Source organism: Fusarium falciforme, chromosome 12 (genome assembly GCF_026873545.1).
Source record: "Fusarium falciforme chromosome 12, complete sequence".
Lineage (NCBI taxonomy): Eukaryota > Fungi > Ascomycota > Sordariomycetes > Hypocreales > Nectriaceae > Fusarium > Fusarium falciforme.
In genome coordinates this window covers 274,499-296,844 of record NC_070555.1, presented here as the reverse complement: position 1 = coordinate 296,844, position 22,346 = coordinate 274,499, and the positions used below count along the sequence as shown (strand labels likewise).

At 50.4% G+C, this 22,346-nt stretch overlaps 9 protein-coding genes across 9 annotated transcripts; 6 read left to right on the top strand and 3 right to left on the bottom strand.

The window, feature by feature from the left end:
- Positions 1-78: 78 nt before the first annotated feature.
- On the top strand, positions 79-1,194 carry NCS54_01383500 (Aminotran-1-2 domain-containing protein; the record flags this gene model as incomplete). Its single annotated transcript, XM_053159006.1, has 1 exon — positions 79-1,194. The coding sequence occupies one exon, from the start codon at positions 79-81 to the stop codon at positions 1,192-1,194; it is 1,116 nt and encodes a 371-aa protein (XP_053014981.1).
- A 2,647-nt stretch (positions 1,195-3,841) lies between these two features.
- NCS54_01383400 (Hypothetical protein) lies at positions 3,842-4,864 on the top strand (the record flags this gene model as incomplete). The annotated part of the gene is made up of 1 exon (XM_053159005.1): positions 3,842-4,864. The coding sequence occupies one exon, from the start codon at positions 3,842-3,844 to the stop codon at positions 4,862-4,864; it is 1,023 nt and encodes a 340-aa protein (XP_053014980.1).
- A 417-nt stretch (positions 4,865-5,281) lies between these two features.
- Positions 5,282-6,772, top strand: NCS54_01383300 (Hypothetical protein; the record flags this gene model as incomplete). The annotated part of the gene is made up of 9 exons (XM_053159004.1): positions 5,282-5,404; positions 5,462-5,499; positions 5,546-5,683; positions 5,734-5,800; positions 5,849-5,876; positions 5,927-5,939; positions 5,993-6,425; positions 6,485-6,569; positions 6,618-6,772. 9 exons carry the CDS (start codon positions 5,282-5,284, stop codon positions 6,770-6,772), a joined length of 1,080 nt encoding a protein of 359 aa, XP_053014979.1.
- Positions 6,773-7,973: 1,201 nt separating this feature from the next.
- NCS54_01383200 (Hypothetical protein) lies at positions 7,974-10,516 on the top strand (the record flags this gene model as incomplete). The annotated part of the gene is made up of 16 exons (XM_053159003.1): positions 7,974-8,210; positions 8,267-8,428; positions 8,474-8,581; positions 8,635-8,705; positions 8,758-8,868; positions 8,918-8,944; positions 8,994-9,036; positions 9,090-9,132; positions 9,183-9,287; positions 9,334-9,450; positions 9,499-9,904; positions 9,952-10,023; positions 10,077-10,123; positions 10,170-10,243; positions 10,307-10,437; positions 10,492-10,516. 16 exons carry the CDS (start codon positions 7,974-7,976, stop codon positions 10,514-10,516), a joined length of 1,779 nt encoding a protein of 592 aa, XP_053014978.1.
- Positions 10,517-10,853: 337 nt separating this feature from the next.
- NCS54_01383100 (NAD(P)-bd-dom domain-containing protein) lies at positions 10,854-11,549 on the bottom strand (the record flags this gene model as incomplete). Its single annotated transcript, XM_053159002.1, has 1 exon — positions 10,854-11,549. One exon carries the CDS (start codon positions 11,547-11,549, stop codon positions 10,854-10,856), a length of 696 nt encoding a protein of 231 aa, XP_053014977.1.
- A 780-nt stretch (positions 11,550-12,329) lies between these two features.
- Positions 12,330-13,058, top strand: NCS54_01383000 (Hypothetical protein; the record flags this gene model as incomplete). The annotated part of the gene is made up of 3 exons (XM_053159001.1): positions 12,330-12,458; positions 12,516-12,962; positions 13,008-13,058. The coding sequence occupies 3 exons, from the start codon at positions 12,330-12,332 to the stop codon at positions 13,056-13,058; spliced, it is 627 nt and encodes a 208-aa protein (XP_053014976.1).
- Positions 13,059-13,189: 131 nt separating this feature from the next.
- NCS54_01382900 (Zn(2)-C6 fungal-type domain-containing protein) lies at positions 13,190-14,567 on the bottom strand (the record flags this gene model as incomplete). The annotated part of the gene is made up of 2 exons (XM_053159000.1): positions 13,190-14,405; positions 14,491-14,567. 2 exons carry the CDS (start codon positions 14,565-14,567, stop codon positions 13,190-13,192), a joined length of 1,293 nt encoding a protein of 430 aa, XP_053014975.1.
- Positions 14,568-17,557: 2,990 nt separating this feature from the next.
- NCS54_01382800 (CBM21 domain-containing protein) lies at positions 17,558-18,697 on the top strand (the record flags this gene model as incomplete). The annotated part of the gene is made up of 1 exon (XM_053158999.1): positions 17,558-18,697. One exon carries the CDS (start codon positions 17,558-17,560, stop codon positions 18,695-18,697), a length of 1,140 nt encoding a protein of 379 aa, XP_053014974.1.
- Positions 18,698-20,058: 1,361 nt separating this feature from the next.
- On the bottom strand, positions 20,059-21,095 carry NCS54_01382700 (Hypothetical protein; the record flags this gene model as incomplete). Its single annotated transcript, XM_053158998.1, has 4 exons — positions 21,008-21,095; positions 20,861-20,961; positions 20,334-20,805; positions 20,059-20,267 (listed from the first exon to the last, which is right to left on the bottom strand). Exons 1-4 carry the CDS (start codon positions 21,081-21,083, stop codon positions 20,059-20,061), a joined length of 858 nt encoding a protein of 285 aa, XP_053014973.1. The 5' UTR covers positions 21,084-21,095.
- Positions 21,096-22,346: the final 1,251 nt, after the last annotated feature.

Sequence of the window (22,346 nt, the reverse complement as noted above, 5' to 3'; positions counted from 1 at the left end):
TGTGTTCTTGTAGTGAAACCAGCACCTCAAATTTACTCTTCCATCCCCACCTCCATCAAGGCCATCATCACCGCAAACATGAAGTACGAGCGCATGCCCATCGAGATCGAGTCGCCCGAGGAGTACGGGTACGACAAGATCAAGTTCAACCTTTCAGAGAGCTCCATCACGGACCAGACCATCGAGTCATTGGGCCTCAAGATCCCCAACCTCACCCTCCTCTACAATGAGCATCGAGGCGAGACTGAGCTTCGAAAGCTCATCGCTGAGGATGCCGGGGTGAATACGGACGACGTTCTCATCACCTCGGGCGCCGCCGGTGCCTTGTTCATTATCACCACGTCGCAGTTGGCTACCATGGATGCCTCGGGGCGTGACCATCTTGTCGTTGTTCGACCCAACTACGCCACCAACCTGGAGACCCCCAAGGCTGTCGGCTGCGAGATCTCGTACATCGATGTCACTTTTGAGTCTGGCTTCCAGCCCAATGTTGACGATATCGAGACTGCCATTAAGCCAAACACCCGTCTTGTCTCCGTGACCTGCCCGCACAACCCTACTGGCTCTACTCTGTCTCGGGAGGCACTCGACCGGCTCGTAGCCATCACCAAGGAAAAGGGAATTCTTTTGCTAGTGGACGAGACGTATCGTGATATCGCTTTTGGCGAGAAGCTTCCTGTGGCTGCCTCCCTGGGCGACCACGTCCTGAGTGTGAGCTCCTTGTCCAAATCGTTCGGTATTCCTGGAGTCCGGATCGGTTGGCACATCAGCACCAACAAGAACCTCCAAGAGACCTTCTTAGCGGCCAAAGAGCAGATCAGCATCAGCGGGAGCGTCATCGATGAATGGATTGCCACGCAGGTTCTGTCTCGGCGACAGCAGATCCTGGCCGACACGACAGATGAGATGAGGGTCCGTCTACAAATGGTCGAGTCGTGGATCGAGAGCGAGGAGCTTCTGGAATGGGTCAAGCCCACAGGTGGTGTTGTCTGCTTTCCTAGAATCAAGAAGGAGCCCGAGGGTGGATTCGCAGCATTCTACGATAGACTGCTGACCAAGTATGCGACCTATGTTGGCCCTGGTCACTGGTTCGAGCTTCCGGATAACTTCTTCCGACTTGGGTACGGCTGGCCGAAGCGAGAGGAGCTTGAGGGAGGCATGAAGGCCATCTCAAAGGCCCTTCGAGATGAGTAAGGGTTAAAATATTGAAGTAGTCGGTGGATAGTTAGAAGTGATTCACACTCTGCAGGTCTAATGATAAGCTGGTATTTGAGCTAGTCAAATCATCGACACTATCTCCATCTGCGCCTTCTATTCAGTCGTCTGGCTTCCTTCCTATCTTCTGCATAACGCTTATCCCTATGCCTCTCAACTGTGGAGCCCCAACGCCAGTTGCTTTCACTTCTCGTTATCTTGCTGGGAGGCTGTGGCTGAAGTTTTACTCCCCTTCGAACATGGCACTACCAAGATGGTCCACGGCGCGGTATTGGACCACAATTCGTAAAGCGTCTGATGTGGTTACGTTTCCCCTCCCCCGCAACCCGGTTGTTGACAAGGGTATAGGCATGTCATTGGTTGTCGCGTTGGAGCTGAAAAAGCAGGCTCGCAAAGTGCAGTTTCTTGCAACTCACCGTTCACCAAGAATGCCTTGCTCTCCCATTGTTGATGCCTGATTAATGAGTTTGGGGGGGGGGATTATGCCTTGCTCGTCTGTGCGTCCAGGAGAAACTCACAGATAGTCTTGTGGCTTCAAATTCTCTTGCTCCTCGACAAACTTGGATGTTTCTTCCACACTGGTGAATATCCATCTCGACATGTAAGATCCCCTCTCGGCGGTGGGAACTGCCGTAGGCATTGCCTCGCTGGGGATCGAGGTTTGCAAGGACCTGGTCAACTACCTAACTTCGATTCAAGGACGGAACCAAGAAATCGCGAATGGCCTGAGGACAGTCCAAACATTATTGCACATTTTTCACTCCCTTCACGATGCCCTCTCGGCCGATCATAACTCCGAGCTCACTTGTATTCGACAATGTCTACTCCAAAGTAGAAGCAAACTTCGTGAGCTGCAGATGCTTCTTCTTGTGCTACGGGGCCCTGTAGATTCTTCAGGCTCTAAGTCGAAGGTGAAGCTGGTGGAGCTAGGTCGCTCTCTCGCCTATCCCTTTCGAGAGGGCCAATTAATGTCAGTTTGCCAGTCTTTACAGGACATTCTCAGCAACTTGAACTTGGCCATTGGCGCATCGTCATTGTAGGCCAACCTAGCAAACCCGCATTTAAAATGGCGCTGATAAGTCTCAGAAAGCAGAGCCTTGCTTGGGTCGACAAGATTGATTCACTTAAGGCTTTGCTGCACAGCCTTGAAGCGGGATCTCAGGTTGAAAGCAACGCCTTGTAACACCTACAATCCACCGTTCAAAAAAGTACGTCCCAACTCAAAGACGATATCGTGGGCAATGCAGAAGCTACTCAGCAAACACAATACATGATTCGGGATCTCGGCCATGACCTCATGACAAAACTCACCGTGATTGAGTCCGGACCGGACGATAGCACCCTACAGCTTTTTCAGAAGCTCATGGCTGAGTTTGACAAGATGACCACTAGTTTATCTCCTTCTCGGCAAGCTTTCGAGGACTTTATATGGGGATTTTGGCGTCGACGAATATCCCAGGTGTTTGCTGTTGACCAGGGCTACCTGAAGGAGCTGAAAAAATCATTGACCAAAGTAGATGCTTGTAAGTTCGCCAATCACCTGACTTAAAAGAATTTTCTAACATGCCTATCAGATTATTTGCCTCGAAGAGCCAAACGTCTCCTACGTTATGGCTTTTCTCTACTCAAATATACTGTGAGGACCACCAGGGAGGGAGTCGTCGAGTACCACGAGGAACATGATAAAAGCGGACTAGCTTCGGAGGACCGTTCGAGACGATTCTTCCATTGTCCTTGGTGTATTAAATGGAGTAAGGAGTCATAAAGAGAGACACTGAAGGTGTCAAGGGTATGGCATCCCAAGCAGAGACACTTGGTGGCTTGCAAAAAGTCTTCTACTGCGGCAAGTTCTATGTCATAGAAGGGCTCTCCTTGTCAACATTAATTACAGCCCTTTAGAAGAAAACGAGAGCCCTCCGGCCTTCTGGCTCTTTGAGAAAAAAATTCTTCCACTTGGGCTCATCATAAACGATCTTCTGGTGACTAGGATGTAAGCTCAACGTGCTGGAGACGAGGCAGAGAAATAGCCAATTGGATAACTCAACCTGTCTGACGCAGTCATTTCGTAAGACAACCACATGAAAGTAGAAAGTAATGCAGTCATGAGACAGGGAGCCCCATGAAACTTGCTTTTGGAGCCGTTTAACCCCTATCGATAGAGAGCGTTTCCCCATCAGCCCTACAAATCGTTCTGGAACGCTGACAGACAACCCCACAGGGAATGACTAAACTGGCATTGAGCTTACCAACGTATTATCAACGGTTCGCATATTAACTATCTCGAATACGGATACTTGCATCAGAATGATATTTCTCAGCGATGATCTTTAATTGAGCAATAGCTTACATCCTGGTCAATCCATTCGACCTGCATTAGGTGCAGGCGTTCATCCTATCCCGTTGCCAAGAGTGATGCGACAGCTCGAGTAGCTGCATTAGCTGCGGTTCCACCCTCAAGCGGTGACTTGGCTTAGAAAGCTTGCCTTGGCTTAGAAAGTTTGACTTGAGATCTGTAATAGAGAATTATTGCGTATAAAATTTCAGGAACAGCCGACCATAGTAGACCTTTTCTGCTCTCCATCAACCATCTTTCCTGCAATCCTCCTCAACCTCCCGACTCGTCACCATGTTCTCACTCCTCTTCACCAGTCTGGCCCTGCCAGCCCTGGCACTTTCCAAGTCCTTGCCTGCAAAGACTCTCGGCCAGCTCCCGCTTGGAACATGGCTCGAAAACATCGCCGTACGCCCCAACGGGGATCTTCTGGCAACTCAGATGTGGCCCTCTGCCAAGATCTACACCATTCGGGACCCTTCCGACTGCGAAAACTCCCTCGAGGAGCTCGTGTCAATTCCTGCCATTCAGAGCATCTACGGCATCGCTGAGGTTCCATCTTATCGCTCAAGGGCTGAGAAGTTTATCATTGTTGGTAGCAACTCGACCGGTGTCGGTGTTCCCGTCACTGGTACCTTCAGTGCCTGGTCAATTGAGTTCCAGACTTCCCATTACGGCTCCAAGGTCAAGGCCAAGAAGATCAGCGACATGGACAAGAGTGGATTTCTCAACGGTGTCGCGGCCATTCCCCACAGATCTGATGCTGTTCTTGTGGCTGATTCTGCAAATGGCTTGGTTGGCCGCCTCGACTTGGCTTCCGGCAAGTTTGATACCTCAGCTTTTGTCTTCCCGCAGATGGCCCCTATCAAAGGCGCTGGTCTCCCAATTGGAGTCAACGGTATCCAGACCCACGACGGATACCTCTACTTTGACAACTCGTACGAGGTTGCCATCTACCGCATCCCCATCACCCCTGCAGGCTACCCTGTAAAGGGCGCCAAGCCCGAGCTTTTCGTCAACCTGTCCAGCGGCTTGACTTTCCTCGACGACTTTGCGTTGGATACAAAGGGCAACCTTTACGGCGCTAGCAACTTTGACAACTCGGTTGTTTTTGTGAACGGCGCTACCCGGAAGTGGAAGATCGTGGCTGGAGGAGTCGGCGAGATGACTGTTGCAGGGTCCACGGCAGTGGCGTTTGGACGTGGAAGACAGGACAGGGATGTGCTTTATGTCTCTACAGGTGGTGCTCTTGCAAAGCCTGTCAATGACACGAAGACGGAGGGTGCCAAGGTGGTTGCCGTCGATACTCACCCTTAGAATACGGGACAGCTGGATTTCGGATTGATATGACCCCTTAGGTAACGGAAAAGTAGACAAGATCTCACAATGCTCATTCCTAAATATTTATTCACTCTGGCACCGATAACCCGTCAACCCCTGTTCCTTGCATAGGCCAGTAAGCCACATGCGTAATGCGCTACCATGAATAAGCGAGATGCATAATGTAACCATTCACGGCTTCAACTCCAATAACAGTCAAAAGACCCATTGGCGACTCCACAAACTCATCTTGGCTATGAAGGTAGCGGTGCGAGAGGGAAGCGAGAGGGAGGCATCGGATGAGGGTGGAATCGCCCCTCACAGGAACCCCTCTTCTGTAAACTCTGCGTGATTTGCGTCGAACCAACGTCTCTTCTGCGACTCTGTTCTTGACGTATCGTCTTACTTGTTACAATGTCTGACCCGCCTGCCCCCGTTGCATCGCCTCCTACGTCGCCGTCCGCTGCTGCGGGTCGGTCCGAGCCTGGCCCCGCTGTCCAGGCCCAGCAGGAGCTCGTTCCTGGGCCGGATCCTCAGGTAGCCTCCTGACAACTGTGTCCATGCCATGTCATGATAGTGACGATCATCTTTTAGGATGATGATGATGGTGACTCCGCTCTTGGTGGTGATGCGTAAGAGCGAATCGAGACTTCCGTGAAACTCGCTGACACGATATAGAGAGAGCTCCACTGCCTCCATCGCCAGCAGCATCCTCGAATATCGCAAGTTTCAAGGCCGGACGTACCACAGTGATAGACATCCCACCGAATATTTCACGCCCAATGACGAGCAGCAATCCGAGTCTATCGATATTAAGTGAGTTGAATCTGGCCCATCATGGGCTACCTGCTGACGAACCTTGGCAGCCATCAATCTCTGACTTTGCTGCTCGAGGGCAAGCTATTCCTTGCTCCTATCAAGCCTGATGTTCAGGTAAGTTCTCACTGAAGCCGTGAGGCTATAACTCACAGACTGTGACAGAAAGTACTTGATGTGGGCACTGGAACTGGTATGAGCTCTTCTTGGCTGAATTGCGAGCAAGACTAACCTTTATGCTAGGTATTTGGGCTATGTATGAGCCCCATCCTACAAGAATTATCTGACTAGTCAACTCATATTGCACAGCGACTTTGCAGACGAGTACCCCAACGCCGAAGTGATTGGTTCCGACCTCTCGCCTATTCAGCCCACTTGGATCCCACCCAACGTCAAGTTTGAGATCGACGATGCGACCCTTACATGGACCTGGGCTGATAACACTTTTGACTTCATTCATATTCGTTATCTCTTTGGAGCTATTCGCGACTGGACTGCCCTCTTCAAGGAGGCATACCGCTGTTGCACCCCGGGTGGTTGGATCCAGACCGCCGAAGCCGACGTTGAGATTCTTAGTGACGACGGAACGACTGAACTGGCGCCCGTCTTAAAGACTTGGGCAAAGCTTTACGCCGAAGGAGGAAAGAAGCTAGGAAATGCATTTTATGTTCAGAAGGAAGACCTCCAAGAGAAGGGTCTGGAGGCAGCTGGTTTCACCGAAATGACGAGTGTGGACTACAAGGTGCCATTCCCATCTTTTCTCTGCATTCACCACTGATGGTTGCCTAACCATCATGGTAGTTCCCCGTTGGTGGCTGGGCCAAGGATCCCCGCATGGCCGAGATTGGCAACTTTGTCAAGGCCACTCTTGAGAATGATCTGGAAGGTGAGTTGGCCTTTGACCCATTTGACCGCATACGTGAATAATTATTAGGTTACACGCTTCTCTTGTGGAACAATATCTTGCAATGGGGCGAGGATGAATATCAGGTTTTCCTTATGGAGATGCGCAAGTACCTACGAAACCGCAAGGTCCACGGATACATGAGGGTTCGTTATGTTTATGCTCGCAAGCCAGAGGCTGAGTAGTAGTTACCCTCCCTTGCTACCGAGAGGGCTAGAAGTCAAGAGATATATGGGCTTGGCGAGGTACCCTTCCGGTGTGTGGGCTCGAGAGCTAGATCTGAGCGGCATTTTCAACCCGCGTTTACGGCCTTCAATGACAGACTTTCATGAATGAAACAACATTCTGATGATAGAGCGAAGAGGCGGCGCTTATAGAGTCGTCCTTAGTGCCACTTGAGAGTTCAATAAGCCTAGAACAGTGGACTTCATCGCCTATCACCAAAAGAGTCTCGATTCGGTGGGCTTGTATCTCTTGGGCTCGAGTCAGTACGGTCTTCTGGCTCAGGTATCCCATCAAGGGCCGGGCTTCAACTATATCAGAAAACATAATATCTCGCTCGAGTCAGTACAATTCTTGATCATTCCACATTCAGCGAACTCCCCGAACCAGGTACCGACGGATACTACATGGTTCGTCCACTTAATCCAGGACTTACTATGACTTGCATGTAACATTACGTGTTTGAAAATTTAGCCTCCGCGGAAAAAATCTCAAAAGCATCCCTATTCGCCGCGAACATGTTCTAGAAAAGGCCCAACAAGTGGACAGGACCCGCCGTTCGGGCAACGATCCATGAACATGACCAAAGTTTGCTTCGCTTCCTTGTCAATAGAACTGATAGCCCTTTTCACTGGTATCCATCTATGCTGTGACTAGGTGCACGAGCCGGATTTACGGGCCACCTTTACGTAGTATTTTCCAGATAAACGGGTCTCGACGATCTCCAAGCAATGAAATCGTCTCTTTCGAGCACGACATTTGATAGCAAAATGGTGAATGAATGGCGCAAACCGAAACTCGAGTGGCGTACGACCCCTCAACACAGGGTCGCCGCTGCATAGTAAACATGGATCTCCTCGGAGCATTAGACTTTCTGTCGGGGATTTGCCTACTAGTTTCCTACATAGGCAAGTTTGATGTCGCCATGGGCCGCTGTGGAGTGGAATCCACTGAGAAGTGAAGCTGCTTCGTGCGAGTTGGGGGTCACATTCGGGAATATCTCGCTGGGCCCCTGATGACAGTTCAGCGATCGGTCCGTATTTAAATACTTGGGCCGTCCATCAAGAGTTCGTTTGATCGCTGAAAAGTCACGGTTTGCACTCGGCTGGTCGAGCAGTTCAATACTACCATTGACAGTATCACTCTTTCGAGGATACCGACGGGATGACTGCCAAGCAATCAGCCATCACACCCTCGCCTGCCGAGTCCGATACACCATCCGAGCATGGGAGTCTAGAGTCCCAGAAGAGGCCTACCGCCACCTATGGCGCCTTGGCTCCCACTGCCCCAGCCTTGGCCTCCCAAGAGAACCAGCGCATGGAAGGCGCTCTTGGTGATGCCGTTCTGCGCTTTCTGAGAATCCGGAAGGGTCCCAAGGGCGACGAGTACGATCCCGATTCGGTATTGATCAGCCTTCTCTCGACAGTGATGTAGAATCGGAAGCTAACGACATCAAGATTGCGACACAGCCAAGTATCTGGGATTCGGAGAACTTGGAGGAGTACAAGCAGCTGTACATTCACCCGCAATGGGAGAATTGGAGCGCTTTCGATCCCAACTTTCGGTGGACTTGGAAGGAAGAGAATGCCGTGCGGCACAAGGTTGATTGGAAGATCATGGTAAGTGCTTTGGGGTCTACAATGATCATCTTGTTGACTCTCTAGGTCTGGGTTTGTGTCATGTTTTCGGCCTTGAACATTGATCGCAACAACATCTCCAACGCCGTCTCGGATAACATGCTTGACGATCTAGGCATCGATCGTGCCGATTATGTGAGTCGCGTCGTCGACCATGCAAGTGTTTTCTACTGGCTGACTGGTGATAGAACATTGGTCAAACCATCTCCCGAGTTGGATTCCTTGTGGCTGAACTTCCATCTCAGCTCATATCTAAGCGGTTAGCCACCTTGCGGTGTTCATGGTGATGGTCTTGCTGACTCTGATTCTAGTATCGGTCCGGATCTGTGGATTCCCATTCAGATCTGTCTTTTCAGTCTCGTTTCTGCCATGCAGTTCTTCCTCAGTGGTCGGGCGTCATTCCTCGCAACTCGATATCTGATGTGAGTAGCCCTGGCATCATCAGTCGGGCCTTGTTAACAATCTGCCCAGTGCCACATTCCAAGGTGGATTCATTCCGTAGGTCTCGCTTGCTTGATGAAAGAGGCGCATCATTGACAAGACCCAGGGATACGATTCTGTACCTGAGTTACTGGTATACCGGCAAACGAGTGAGTAACTCATCGGTTTCGAACCCCTCAACAGTTGTAACTGACCTCAATAGCTCCCAATTCGGCTGGCTTGGTTCTGGATGTCTTCCCAGCTTGGTAAGCCTATTCTACTGTGGATAAAAGATCACAAGCTCATCAACATACAGTCGACATCGGGGTTGGATTCGCTGCCGTAGGTATGCTGTCGATGCGTGGCATTCTCGGATACGCTGGTTGGAGATGGCTATTCCTTCTTGAAGGCGCTTTCACTTGTGAGTCAACATGCTAAACCCAACTACAATATTCTAACACTACCAGTCTGCGTTGGCGTTGCTTCCTTCTTCCTCATGCCCCAGTGCCCAGCCAAGACCAAAAGTTGGTGGAATAAGAAGGGATACTTTACCGAAAAGGAAGAAAAGATTATTGTCAACTCAGGTCCGTCCCCCACAAGCCTTCATTGCTGGCTATTGCTGATTTCATCAGTCATTCGAGACGATCCTCAAAAGGGTGGAATGTACAACCGACAAGGTCTCTCAGTCCGTCAGATCTGGGAATGCGCCAAGGACTATGACATGTGGCCACTCTACGCCCTTGGCCTGCTATTCGGTCTCCCCAAATATCCCGTTGACCAGTACCTGACTCTTGCCTTCCGAGGTCTTGGATTCTCTGTCATTCAGAGCAATCTTCTTAAGATCCCCAACATTGTCGGCTCCTGCATAACCATGCTTCTCATCACAGCCTTCAGTGAGCTTGTCAACAACAGAAGTTTCGTAGCCATGGCAGAGGATTTCTGGCTACTGCCATGCTTCGTGGCGCTCATTGCTCTTCCCAACCCCATCAGTCCGTGGGCGTACTTTGCCATCGCAACTGTTCTCCTGTCATTCCCATAGTGAGTAAGAGGCCCAAACAAAGAGGACTCGTGCTAACCTGCCCCAGCACCCACCCAATTCAGGTTGCATGGACAAGCCGGAACGCAGGATCCGTCCAGAACAGAACGGTTTCCGCCTCGTAAGCAAACTTTCTTGCCTGCGTACCATACCTGCTAACTGAACTGTACCTAGTCTGTATAATATGTTCGTACAAGTCAGTGGAATGATTGGAGCAAACAGTGAGTCAATATCCCATCGGTAAAAGACCGAGTGCTAAGTTCACAGTCTATCAACCCGACGATGCCCCACGATACTTCAAAGCAAACAAGGGCCTCCTGGTCATTTGCATTTGGATGTGTGTAAGTATAACATCCTTCCTGCTATGCTCCTCTCGCATTCACAGACGCTCACCCTTTTTATAGCTCATTCAATACCCGGGAACCTACTTCTACTACAAATGGAGGAACAACCGGAAGGCAAAGAAGTGGGACGCTATGACTACAGAAGAGCAGCACCATTACAGAACGACCACAACAGACGAGGGTAACAAGAGGTGAGTACTGGCCAATGATTCCGCTAAGATTTCCCTTGCTGATTTACTACATAGACTCGACTTCCGTTTTGCCACTTAGAGGATCAGGTCGGGATCAAGGGTTGGAGAAGTGGTAGGGAGGTGCCGTCGGCGGATAATCCAAGAAAAGATCAGACGCTATGATGGTAGATACTCTAATCATTAAGTCGCTGGAAGTAATGATGAGAGTGGAAAATCACTCACAAGGATTGATGAACCCACGCAATGCTATTAGGTGTCTTGAGCCTATTACTACCACTAGGCATCTTGGCAGAATTCTGGACTGGGTCTCCGTTAAGCCAAAAGATGCCGGATCCACTTGTGCCTACTGATATATCGTCTAGCTTTCCTCCATTATAGCCGTTCCCTGAGAATCGTTAACCTCCACGAACTTCTATCTAGCATTGACCCCTAATAACCACTGCGCTTTTGCTAAAGACTCCCTCGACTGCAACCTTGACCAAGAACCTCGCTGCACTAGCAGCACTCACGCTGTCGGCCATGCCCATTCCAACACCATCGCTACCCAGCGTTTGCACGTCCTTCTTAGTGTCGGTCTTCTTCTTTGGATTGTCGAACTCCAGCCTCACAGCCCTCACAAGTGTCCAGTCCATCTTTGTCGATCGAATCTCCTTGTCAACGAGACCGTGATCCTCGAGGGCGTACTTTATGTTGGTCCATCCCATGAATGCCTTGGACAGCCACGGCAGGTTGGCCCATGAGTCCCCGACGCCTGCTGTCGACATGACTACAATGCGGTAGATGCCCGCTTTTTCCAGAACCTCGCAGACATTGGCGCAAGAGTCGGCCAGGAAACGAGGAGGTGAAAGCTGGGGTGCAAAAGGGCTATCGGACTTGCGAACCGTATTCAAGGTGACGATGGCAGCAGAAGGTGTGAGAGAAGACGCTGCAGAGAGGGCTTTTTGTATGTCCGGCTTTGATAGCGGCGATCCCGTGACGACGGTGAGGCCAGGACGAGGAGTGAGACTGCCAGCGGTACGAACGAGGGCTACCGCCGTATGGCCTTGGGAGAGTAACTCAGAGACGACGTGCTTGCCGGTGCGCCCAGTTGCGCCAAGAAGGAGAAAATGCATGGTTTTTGATGATGAGAGGTAGCGTTGAGTATTTGTATGCCTGAGCTGATGAGGAGGTGGGAGAACTGGGTAGTAAAAGGGCGAAGGGTTGCGGCGTTTATTTAACTGTGATGATGAACGAGAAAAGCTACTGGCAACAATCAAAGGATGAACAAATAGCTTATAAGATGCCCTGGGGGCTCAATCGATCGGAATTCGAGGCTGAGACCCCAGATCGTCCTTGATTGGTTTGTTCGGTCAGCATTCTAGAAATGGATGCCGGACGTGGGTCTCGGCCTCGAGAGCGAAAACCCCGGACCCAAGAAGCGAAGGCCGAATGACAACGAGAATAAGGCTACCCATTAATTTGTCATCAAATGCAAGAATCGGTGACATTGGACCCCGTATAGCAACCAACCACCGGCTTGCGCGACCTGAAAGCTGAGATTGTCGCCCACAAGGGGATGTCAAGCAATGCCCCAACTACCGGCGCGGGATGAAGGCCAGCTGTCTGGCGCTAGCTCGGTTGGGTTGTGAGAGCGACCCGGCCAATCAGAGGTACTATTCAAGCGGCGGCATGGTGGGCTTTATTCTCCACACCCCGGTGATGAACTCGTTCCGAGGCTGGGGTGGCCTCCTATGAAGCAAATCCGAAGCCCAGCTTTATTATCTTGGTCGATTTTAAATATCAATAGACGTACCCAGTCTCTCTGAAAATCCAAACTAGTTCTATACACTCACATGTCGAGGTTCATCACCAACAGTCCCAGGTTCGCGCCGACGCTGTTGCACCGCTCCAAAATGCCGGCTTTTACTCTGTATGGCGCCCGTGGCTCGACCAACACGGACCGTGTCCGCCTAACTCTCGCCGAGGGCGGCTTCACCGACTATGAACTCGTGCTTGTCAACTTGGCAAAGAGGGAACAAAAGGTACATAAATGTTATTGTCCTCTGCCATTGCAGCTCACTAACACCACTGCAACTCAGTCTGATGAGCACATGAAGCGCCACCCATGGGGCAAAGTCCCTGTCGTCACTTTTCCCAATGGCTTCACTCTCTTTGAGAGCCGTGCAATCTGCAAATATCTCACCAAAAAGTACTCCTTCCCGCTTCTACCTCCAGACTCGGATCCTGAGGCTGTGGCCCTGTTTGACCAGGCACAATCGGTGGAAATGGTCAACTTCGCAGAACCTGCAGGAAAGATCGCATTTGAAAAGTTTGCGAAAAGGTTTATAGGACTACCTCCTGATGAGACCGTTGTCGAAGGTGCACTGCGTGCAGTCGAGGCGTTTTTCGACGTGGCAGAAGGGCTCTTGCAAAACCACGACTACATGGCCGGAAACGACTTTACTCTTGTGGATATCTACTATATCCCAGTGGTCCAGAGGCTCTTTGCGTGCGGGTATACGGATGTCATCTTCAGCCGGAAAGCTGTGAGTGCATGGTGGAATCGCTGCATCAATAGACCCGCCGTACAGAAACTGCTGGCCGCTGATAAAGAGGCTGCGGCTGCGGCTGCCACACGTTAATAGGGCATTAATGGTAGAGATGAATTCAGAGACGAAGGATGTTAATGCTCCGCTCCAATATGTTATTAGTCGATGTAACAAAAAGAGGAATTAGATGCGTGGCTTGGGAAGGTCGCTTCCCCAAAAATACATCAGCTGACATTAGATAGCTCCCCCTGACCATTCCCAGTCCTCTTGAACCCTCCATAAGCCTTTACTCTTTCATCTATATTGCTGGCTATACCCTGCAATCGATCACTTTCAGTTCGCAGCTCGCTATCAAGATCCGGCGAGGAGTCCAGTGTCCCCAAGAGAATAACTTTCAGTGCCTGGTGGAAGAAGCGCAGGAAAGAGACGGAAAGAGACTCAGAGCCAGGACTTCCACTATCCTTATAGACAAGTTCAAGATCATTAAGCCATGATCCCAACGATTTTAGCAGAGATGCCTTTTCGGATAGTAGTCGAATGCCCTCTCCTGGTGATGCCACATGCGATACTCTGCCGAGAAACTCAAGCGTCGACGTAGCGAGCCTTGTAAGCTCTGTCCGCATGTCAGGTGCAATCGCGCGAATACTGCGGGACCCTATGGTCTGTTGATGGGGCGGCGTTAAAACCCCAGACACCGTCGCTCTGCTTCTATCGACCGCTGCTGGAGGCTCCGCAAACTTGCATGGCGCAGCGAACATCTTGATGATAAAGACATCCAGCAAGGGTAGCTGGCTATGGTGCGCCGGCACTAATCTTTTTCCAGCAAAGGTTGGCCTTGCCCGGTACTCATGCATAATGCTGAGTCCTTGAATCATATGCCTGGCCATGGCAGTGAAATTCCATCGAACTTGCTCAATACTTATGAAGATCTGACAGCAAAGTAATGCCGACTTCAGTCCGTTGGATCCTGAAGACGACAGATTGGAGGCGAGACCCCCTAGGGCCATGCAATATTGCTGCAGGCCGTAGTCAGAGCCATAGCTCGGATGTCGCTGCCCAAGAGACATCGGAAGATCTCCGGAAGCCTCAAGATGTTCCCGGAGAGCTCGAAGGGACGAAACTGCGTGTTGTATTGGTGGGTTAGTCAGGCTAGCTTGGAGAACTTGCCTGGCCTCTTCATCGCAACCCAGTTTGACGTCGAATATGGTCTTGGTTGAGAAGTAACGGCTTAGGAGATCGATGTCCTTGGGGGAGATCTCAATCACGGTGTGTCGGGTGACAAGTGCGCCCGCACTTGACTTCATGCTACGAGCATGAGAGTTGTGGGTAGGTTGACTGGTAACAAGTCTAAAGGGAGACTCGTAGCCGTCGCAAGTACGGCCAGTGTTGACACATTTCAGGCAGAATGGCTTGCCCTCGTCACATTTAACCTTCCGTATTCTACCGCTGAGTGAGCACAATCACTGTAGATCTATGTAATGGCTTGATCTTGGGATGTAGATCAGTGGCCCGGGCTGGGACTGACCTGCAGGTTGTACATCCAGTCTTCACCTTTGTTCTACTTTGAAGGTTCCGTTTACGCGTAACAAGGGTTTCGCCCATGGTCGCGTGAGACGTTCACTCTTGCCGCAGTAGAGGGAGAAAATTTTGGAGCTGGTAGGTGACTGCAGGGATAAATATAATGATGCACCTTGATTCACTGCCGAGGCCCAGAGGGTAAGGTTGATGTGTTGTTGAGGTGTCAGACGCCAAGCGGGCCACAGGAGATGATGTTCCGGAACGATTTTGATTTGGTAAGCGGAGCCAACGCTTTAGCGCCAATCAGTCGCATGGCTCAAGGTCAATGGTCCATAATTCTTTGCGATAAGCACCACTGCTGGAGTCTGATAAGATAAACGCGGGTCAATCACATCATGGACGGCCTCACCTAAAGAGACCTTCAACCTCGCTCTGCAATAAAAAGTGACCAAAGTAGGCTTGAATAAGATTATATATGATTGAATAAGCTGAAGTATCATTTAGTAAAATAGGAGGAAGGTGAGAAGGGAGGCAAAATATAAAAGGAAGAGGGTGTGGGTGAAATAAGAGATCTTATAACCTGGGCTTTCAAAAAGTGTGCGCTTACAAATATGTAAAACAAAAGCTCAAACGTCAAATCGGATCCCTCAAGGGTTGCCATAATTACAACGATATTCAGAATGGCCGCTAAAGGAGCTCTTAATAAATGATTCGCGTCCTCTTAATTTCTCTATAGCAAGCACAACGAATTACACTTGACAGATCTTGTTTTGCTACAGGGTAGCGATAGGAGATCGACGACTCCTCTCCCACCTCGATTGACGAGACGATTGGATTCCTATCGAAACAGTGCTGGAGAAACATTTTCTATTTGTCAGTTGCTCCATGCATGACTTAGCTGGGTTCGTGAACGTGAATAACAATCCGATCATTCGTATGGGGATGAAAGCTTTGCTCCTTCGAGCCAAGCCATCGGCAAAACAACATGTTACAGACTCCCAGAAAAAGTACAAATAGCCCTCTATTAATAACTAGAGACATGTGATTGTAATCTTGACAATGCGGTTAGGTGATAAACTGACGCAAGAATATGTAGCCTGTCAACTAACTGGGGCGGGAGTTCTTTGGCTGACAACACATGTGGTTGAGTAGCCGATTTTCACGCCACAGGTATTTCATTCGGGATTGCAACTTTGTTCCCGTCGGGTGTCGGCAGAATGAGATGCTGCAAGCCCGATGGGGACGACAATGTGTCGTTGGAATATTCCTTACTTCCAATATGTGGAAATAATCTCATGGAAAATGTGTCACATCTGAGCGATCCGCGATATTGTCAATGACCATAGAGAATATAAAACTTGGAACGCTTAATTGAGTCCTTCCTCACTAGGAGTGCGTTGGTGATTCATGTTAGACCACTACGCCGAGGTCAGATTGCTGGACGGCTCTTGCTAGATGGATATTGATAGGTTGGAAGGGTTCGTGTCCACCCTCTTCGCTGCTTCTGATTATGCGAGCAGGGGCATGCAGGCCTTTGGAGATGTATGATTGAAGCCTGTGTCTATTTCCCCTTCTTTGGCTCTATCACCAGGGAAGCGGGCTTATCAACAACTACGAGCGTACATCAATGATGCCGTCCAGTGACTGATAAAGAAGCCGGAGAGCTTTGTCATCCTGTCCGAAGTCAATCGCTTATCGTTGTCTCGAGAAAACTACCAAGCGTCGGATTGGTGGCGTCCGGCCAGTGACATGTGCTGACCGAGGGATGGTTCGATGGGTTCACGTCGAAAAAATGTTAGCTCCAACGCGTCACATGCAGAATGCGTCATGATGGAACAACGAATGCTTGTTTGTACAGGGATGGGACTGGACACCCTTTATCGATGACGGAGAGGAGAGCTGAGCATGCTGTTTCGAGAATGGATCTGGGAATCTCTCGTGATTTTGCATGGACAGCTGAAGATGTTGTGTCTTGGTCGGATGGTGAATGGCTTCACATCACTTGGCCCTTGCGCCATGCTTGATTTCTGCTGAACTTTAATGTTGAAAGAAGTCAAAGTCGAGAATGGGTGTCTCGGTGTTGATAAGAGCGCTCCAGGAGCGATAAGAGTTGACGTCAACCGTTACATTCACCACCCGCCACATGGCTGCTGGCGATCACCTCAAGGGCTTCGGCATTTGAGGTATCTACGACACGCTATCCCCCATGTTCCGACATGGGAATTGCCCACTGCAGATACCCTGAAACATGGGCAATGAACTGATCCTCCATGCCATTGGCGCCAAGGGTCTCGACTCTTGGCCGCCGCGTCAAGACGCCCGTGACGAACGCCACCAACGGCTGCTGCAACCCAAGGGCTTCGGGAAAAAAGTTGACATTGAAGATCCACTGGGATTGTCCACTCTGTCCAATCACTTACTCTCTATCCCTGCGTGCGTTCATCAGATCATGGAGGGCATTCTAGGTTCTCCCCCGAACGTCATTTGTGCCTGCGGATCGACAACCTGAGGCACCTGCTCCCGTCTTCTGATGCCATTGGCATGAAAATCGCACGATGGAGAGTTATCGTGGTGGGCGAGAAGTGACGGATGCCAACCAACGCTAGCTGCAAGTCGTCAAGAGTACTGTGATCTGACAAGGGACTCCACGGGTCCGCGGCAGATCTTTAGATCCATCCCATGAGGGGCTTTTAGTTGTATAGTTTGGCTAGAGATAATATCTCATCTGGGTCTAGAGTGGCCAGTGAACTAACTTGGTGGCCGTGGTGCTCATTAAGAGCCGCTCCCCGCGTCCCACCCGTCTTGGCTTCCTCAACCTTCTCTTCCTCCCGACGACTGCGATCAATATCCTTCGCTTACTACCGTCATGGCCAGCTTGCTTTCATCTCAGTCATAAATGATACCCCCTTATCTGGTCTGAGATTCTCAGCAAACCCCCAGGACGAAGCTCGCTTCCCCCAGCCTCCAAAATCGACTCACCACATCAGATTCGGCCTTCGTTCCGAGAAAGCAGAAACGGCAGATTTCTTGACAGTGGATTACTAGATCCAGACGACCATACGTACCGACACAAAATGCATCGCTCTTCTACTTCCTCAACCTCTTGCTACGGCCTCACTCTGGATCAGCCCCTGCGACCCGGCTCTCCGTCTTTCAAACACTACCGGCTACCGACCTCGCATTCTTGCCAAGCAAATTACGCACAGCCACTCCACATTACGACGGCGGGCATTTTAACTCTAACGGGGTTGGGCGCGGAGCCAAGCATTATGGTCGCGGGGTCCTCGGGCATGCGAGTGAGATCACCTGCCCTGGTCCAATACCGAGAGCGAGACGATGCTGGTAACGGCAACGAAAACAAGATGGCTCCCGAAGCTCTGGAGAGGCGGCCAAAGGAATCACCGGAAGTGGCAAGGGCGTCGAACCAAGACTTGGGCGGCAAATCATCGCCACCATTTGCCCCTACGAAGAAGACCAGCCCAGGCACAGGGTCCCTCGACGACAGAGGCAAAGTTGATAACGAATCGCCATCATGCCAAGAGACGAGCACCACTCAGGGTCCTGGAGAAAGGCTCCAAAGGCCTCGCAGCGAGTCCAGTGAACGGGTCCGTCCCGCCCTTCGTCCGCGCCATCATCGAAGCTCCAGCATGCCTAGTTTTTCAAAGACGGTCCACTTCGACACGAAACTGAACAACGTTTGTTACTTCCGCAAGGCCGATCGCCCTCTCGCCGTCAGCGCAGGCTCTTCGCCAGTCATTGGCCATCTCGAGGCGAACGAGTACCCGTTCTACGCAGACAACGACGAGGACCTTTTTGAGTGGCAGCTTTTCACACCCAACTTTCCTCGGAATTCCCTGGATAGGTATTCCATGCCAGTCCGGCTCGAGAGGCTGTACCTCTCACATGACAACAAGCACATCTTGGGTTCGGTCATAGTGGCAAACCTGGCTTTTGAGAAGTCGGTCATTTGCCGCTTCACCTTGGACTACTGGACAACGACTTCCGAGACCACGGCGGTGCATTGCTGCCCTGTGCCCGGGCAGATGGGCAAATACGATCAATTCATATTCAGCATCAGGCTAACAGAGACTGTGAACATAGAATCGAAGCCCATGTTTCTCTGCATTCGCTACAACGTCAACGGGCAGGAGTTTTGGGATAACAATCTAGGCACAAATTTTCAGGTAGATTTAAGAAAAAAGTATGGATGCTAGGCAGGAAAATGGGTTCATAGAGCGAGAAGATAGATATCATTGTACGAGTTCAAAATTCGAAGAACGAGAATTTACGCCATGACCAAAACCTGATGATTCAAAGCCACAGTCAGGTTACTCGAATACCGTCAAGAGAGGCAATCAGGTTCCCGCCGTGGCTGATCATATCATGTTCCCTGAGCCACTTGCGCCACGCTCTCGGCAAGCGCGGAGTTCTTGACCATCAGATCATGGCTGCAAACGCGGCCTTGTGCCGAGACAAGACGCCCAATCGCAAGACACTCCAGCCCGCAAATTAATGAGCGCTAGCTAGATCCGTTGATCACATCCGCACGCGAGGCTCATGAAACGAAAGAGCTCGTATGGTACCTCACCCCCTCCTGAGCTGAAATATCCGAGACTGCCGGGCGAGCTTGGCTTGGAGGATCCATGCAGCCGATCAAGCACTGGGCTTATCTGCAGTGGTTTTTGGGGCCCTGTGAGATGATTCTGTGCTTAAGCGACTCGTGGTGAGACCACCATCTTGCGTTTGAAACTGGGGTTGAGGGACGCGATGCTGGGAACTGGCGAGGGGCTGTGCTTTACATAATCGGCTCTCATTTGTTTGTGATGTGCTGTCGGCGATTCGGTTTCCTGCAAATTTCGTAAACGCCGTCCTCGATCTTGAGTAAACCCCTTGCGAGGTTGGGTTTAGGTACCCTTGTGGCCCGTCCTGTCGGTACTGGCCCCTTATTTACTCGAACCGAGGTTGATCATAACTACCTACGTTAAAATTTCCTTTTCAAGTCCACGTGCACCGACCTCACAGCCAGGTAGGTGAATCAGGGGTTGCTCTTGCAATGCCACCCCTTGAAGTGCAAGACCTGATCTTGATACCAGTGTTCTGTGCAACTAGGTCTTGAATTTCCTTTATTCCTCTGAAGGTTTAATCGCCGAGACTGTTTATACTGTAATGATTACGATTTTTTATCGTCCTTTGCCCTTATTTTTAGTTATGCCAGATTGTTTTCTCGCTAGAATTCCTGGTACACCCAGATGCTCTCTTGCTTTCCATGTTTCATTGTCGAAAAACACTAGCTTGTCTGATTCATCCCTTCCCATTGAAGCGACAGCAGAGTGGCTCCTAACGATAGAAAGACGTCTTGGGCTATACGAAGCTCCCTAGCCTTGGAGCCTATTGTGACACTGACTCCCATGATAAATATTGATAGTTGGAGTATATGAATCTTGTACAGCGCGTTCCGCTCTCAGAAGATGAACCAGCGAATGTTCTCCTGGATTGAGTTTCTAATGAATCTCGTCCTTGCGATTGTGGTCGCCTCATTCCAAGGATGGAAATACTGGAAAAACAAAAGCCGTGTCTAGTAGGAGGCTGGAACGACTCCAAGTCGGCCACCGTCCGTCACAAGCACATTTCCGTTGATGTATGCACCAGCTCGGCTGACCAAAAACAGAATAGCACCCGCGATATCCTCCTCATCTCCAGGCCGTTCCTCTGGGACGACAGATTTGGGCCAGCCAGCCGTTTTGCGGTATTCGATTGCTTCCGTTGTCATTTCGCTGGGGTAAACTGGCAATTCACAGTCAAAATTTGATCTAGACGAGTACATGGAAGCGGCATCTGGAGACAACTTACATCCCGGCGCGATAACGTTGGCGCGAATGTTGAATTGCCCTAGAGAAGTGGAGAGCTGCTTGAAAATGTGTGTAACTGCGGCCTTGGAACCCCCATAGGCATATCCCAGAGCGGGCGATCGGTTGAAGCCACCAATACTGCTGGTGGCGATGACTTGACTTCTCTGCTTGAGATTTCCTTTCTTGTTGCCCGCATCGAGTAGTTCAAGGAAGGCAAACACTGTGTTTAGCACTCCGACAGTATTGATGGTAAAAGTGTCGCTGAGATCCTTGGTATCCCAGCCCCAGACATAGTTGCGGAACTCTGAGATGCTGGGGTTGGACGGCAGCTTGGTAAGAGAGGGACCTCCAATACCGGCATTAGCAATGACAACATTGACGTAGCCATGGCTCGATTCAATCTCGGACACTGCACGCTCAAGATCTTTCTTGTTTGTTATGTCGCCTTGAATGGGATGAATGTTTCCATGCTTCTGCTCTGTGTCAGTTGCCTTTATCCCAGCAGTCAGTTCAACAAGGGCAGCCTACCGCAGTGCTGGATGCACTCTCTAGGGCCTCCTTTCTTCGCCCGATGATATAAACAATTGCGCCATTGGCTTCCAGGGCCTGAGCTATCATGAGGCCAATGCCTATCGAGTGTCAGTGACGACATCAAGTGCAAATAGATGAACCTACCGCTCCCGCCTCCTGTCACAACGGCGATAAGGCCATTGACGTTGAAGAGGTTATTGATCTCGAAAGCTGAGGCCATGATGATAGTCGGAGAGATGGGCAGAGAAGATAATCAAGAGTGAAGCCTTGAGATCGTGTCCAAGGGCATGTTTTATTCCCGCAGACATATCGAGAGTGGGGTTGCTATTATTAATCCACCCAAGATATTGCGACATCGACAACTTCCATACTTAGTCCGCGATTACTATTCCCGATATCATAGTGAGTTAATTGAGCTGTTGCACTGATTCTCTGCAACAAGCCAGTTCCTCATGGGGGCCAGCCTCCGAACGTGGAAACCCACTCTGGCCAAGCCTCACTCGTTGCTGTCTTGCCCAGTCGTTGCTCGGCGCCTCTTGACGCCCCGTTGTTACCAACGTCTCGAAACTGACTCATTTTCCCAACCCGGATATCTTATTTGCTTTTGTAGCTAGGCTTCCATCCTTGTATCACTTGACATGAACTCGTAATCCTCCAGCCGTGGGTGACGTGCGGAAACTCAAGCGGGCTGATTGAGGTACGGGGATAAAGGAGACTATGAAAAGACAACCCGGTGGATTAGCAGGTTGATAGAGAACGATGGAGACTTGCGCAATTATTAGACGCGACCAAGAATGCGGCCAAACGCCAGCAGATCAGCAAGTTCCCACCAGCTGGTTACGCGGTGTGGGTAGCCAAGGAGAGACACAGAGTTGGCTGAGACAAAGAGTTGTTGGTTGTGAGGCTCAGCTGCCATTTTTTACGAGGTCAACTCCAGAAACAAAACCAGGCCACCAATACAAAGCTTACAAAACGTACAGGTCTGCACCAAAGTGCTATTGCTAAGTCTCTGCCTGAAGCCAAGAGCTTATGGCTTGTGCATTGATTGTTGACTTAGCCCTAAGCTGAAAGCCCAATTTCCACCTTGCATGAAAGTGCAGTCTAGTTACTGGACATCTGAGCTGCTACTCGGTAAAAATTGGTGCTTAAGCGCCAGCCTTGTTTACTCACGCGAAGTTAATTACTGAGTTGCTTCTCTCCTCGGATCTTGAAATGGTGCAACCTGCTCCCTTATACTCAGCCTTCTCCAACCATATCGCTTCTTAGACATCATTGCCATGCCTCTACATCATCCAAGAACATGCATCCTTCTATGTCTCTCGCTGTGGATAATCAAAATGAATCTAGCCAACGCTACAGCGTCGGCTGATCAATTGAAGGGCTCGTCGGCCAATCAGTTCCAGCGTTGGTTTCCACAGTATAGACACGTCTTCGAGAACATCACGCAGGCCAACTGCTCAGTCCAGTACGACGACTACAAGTC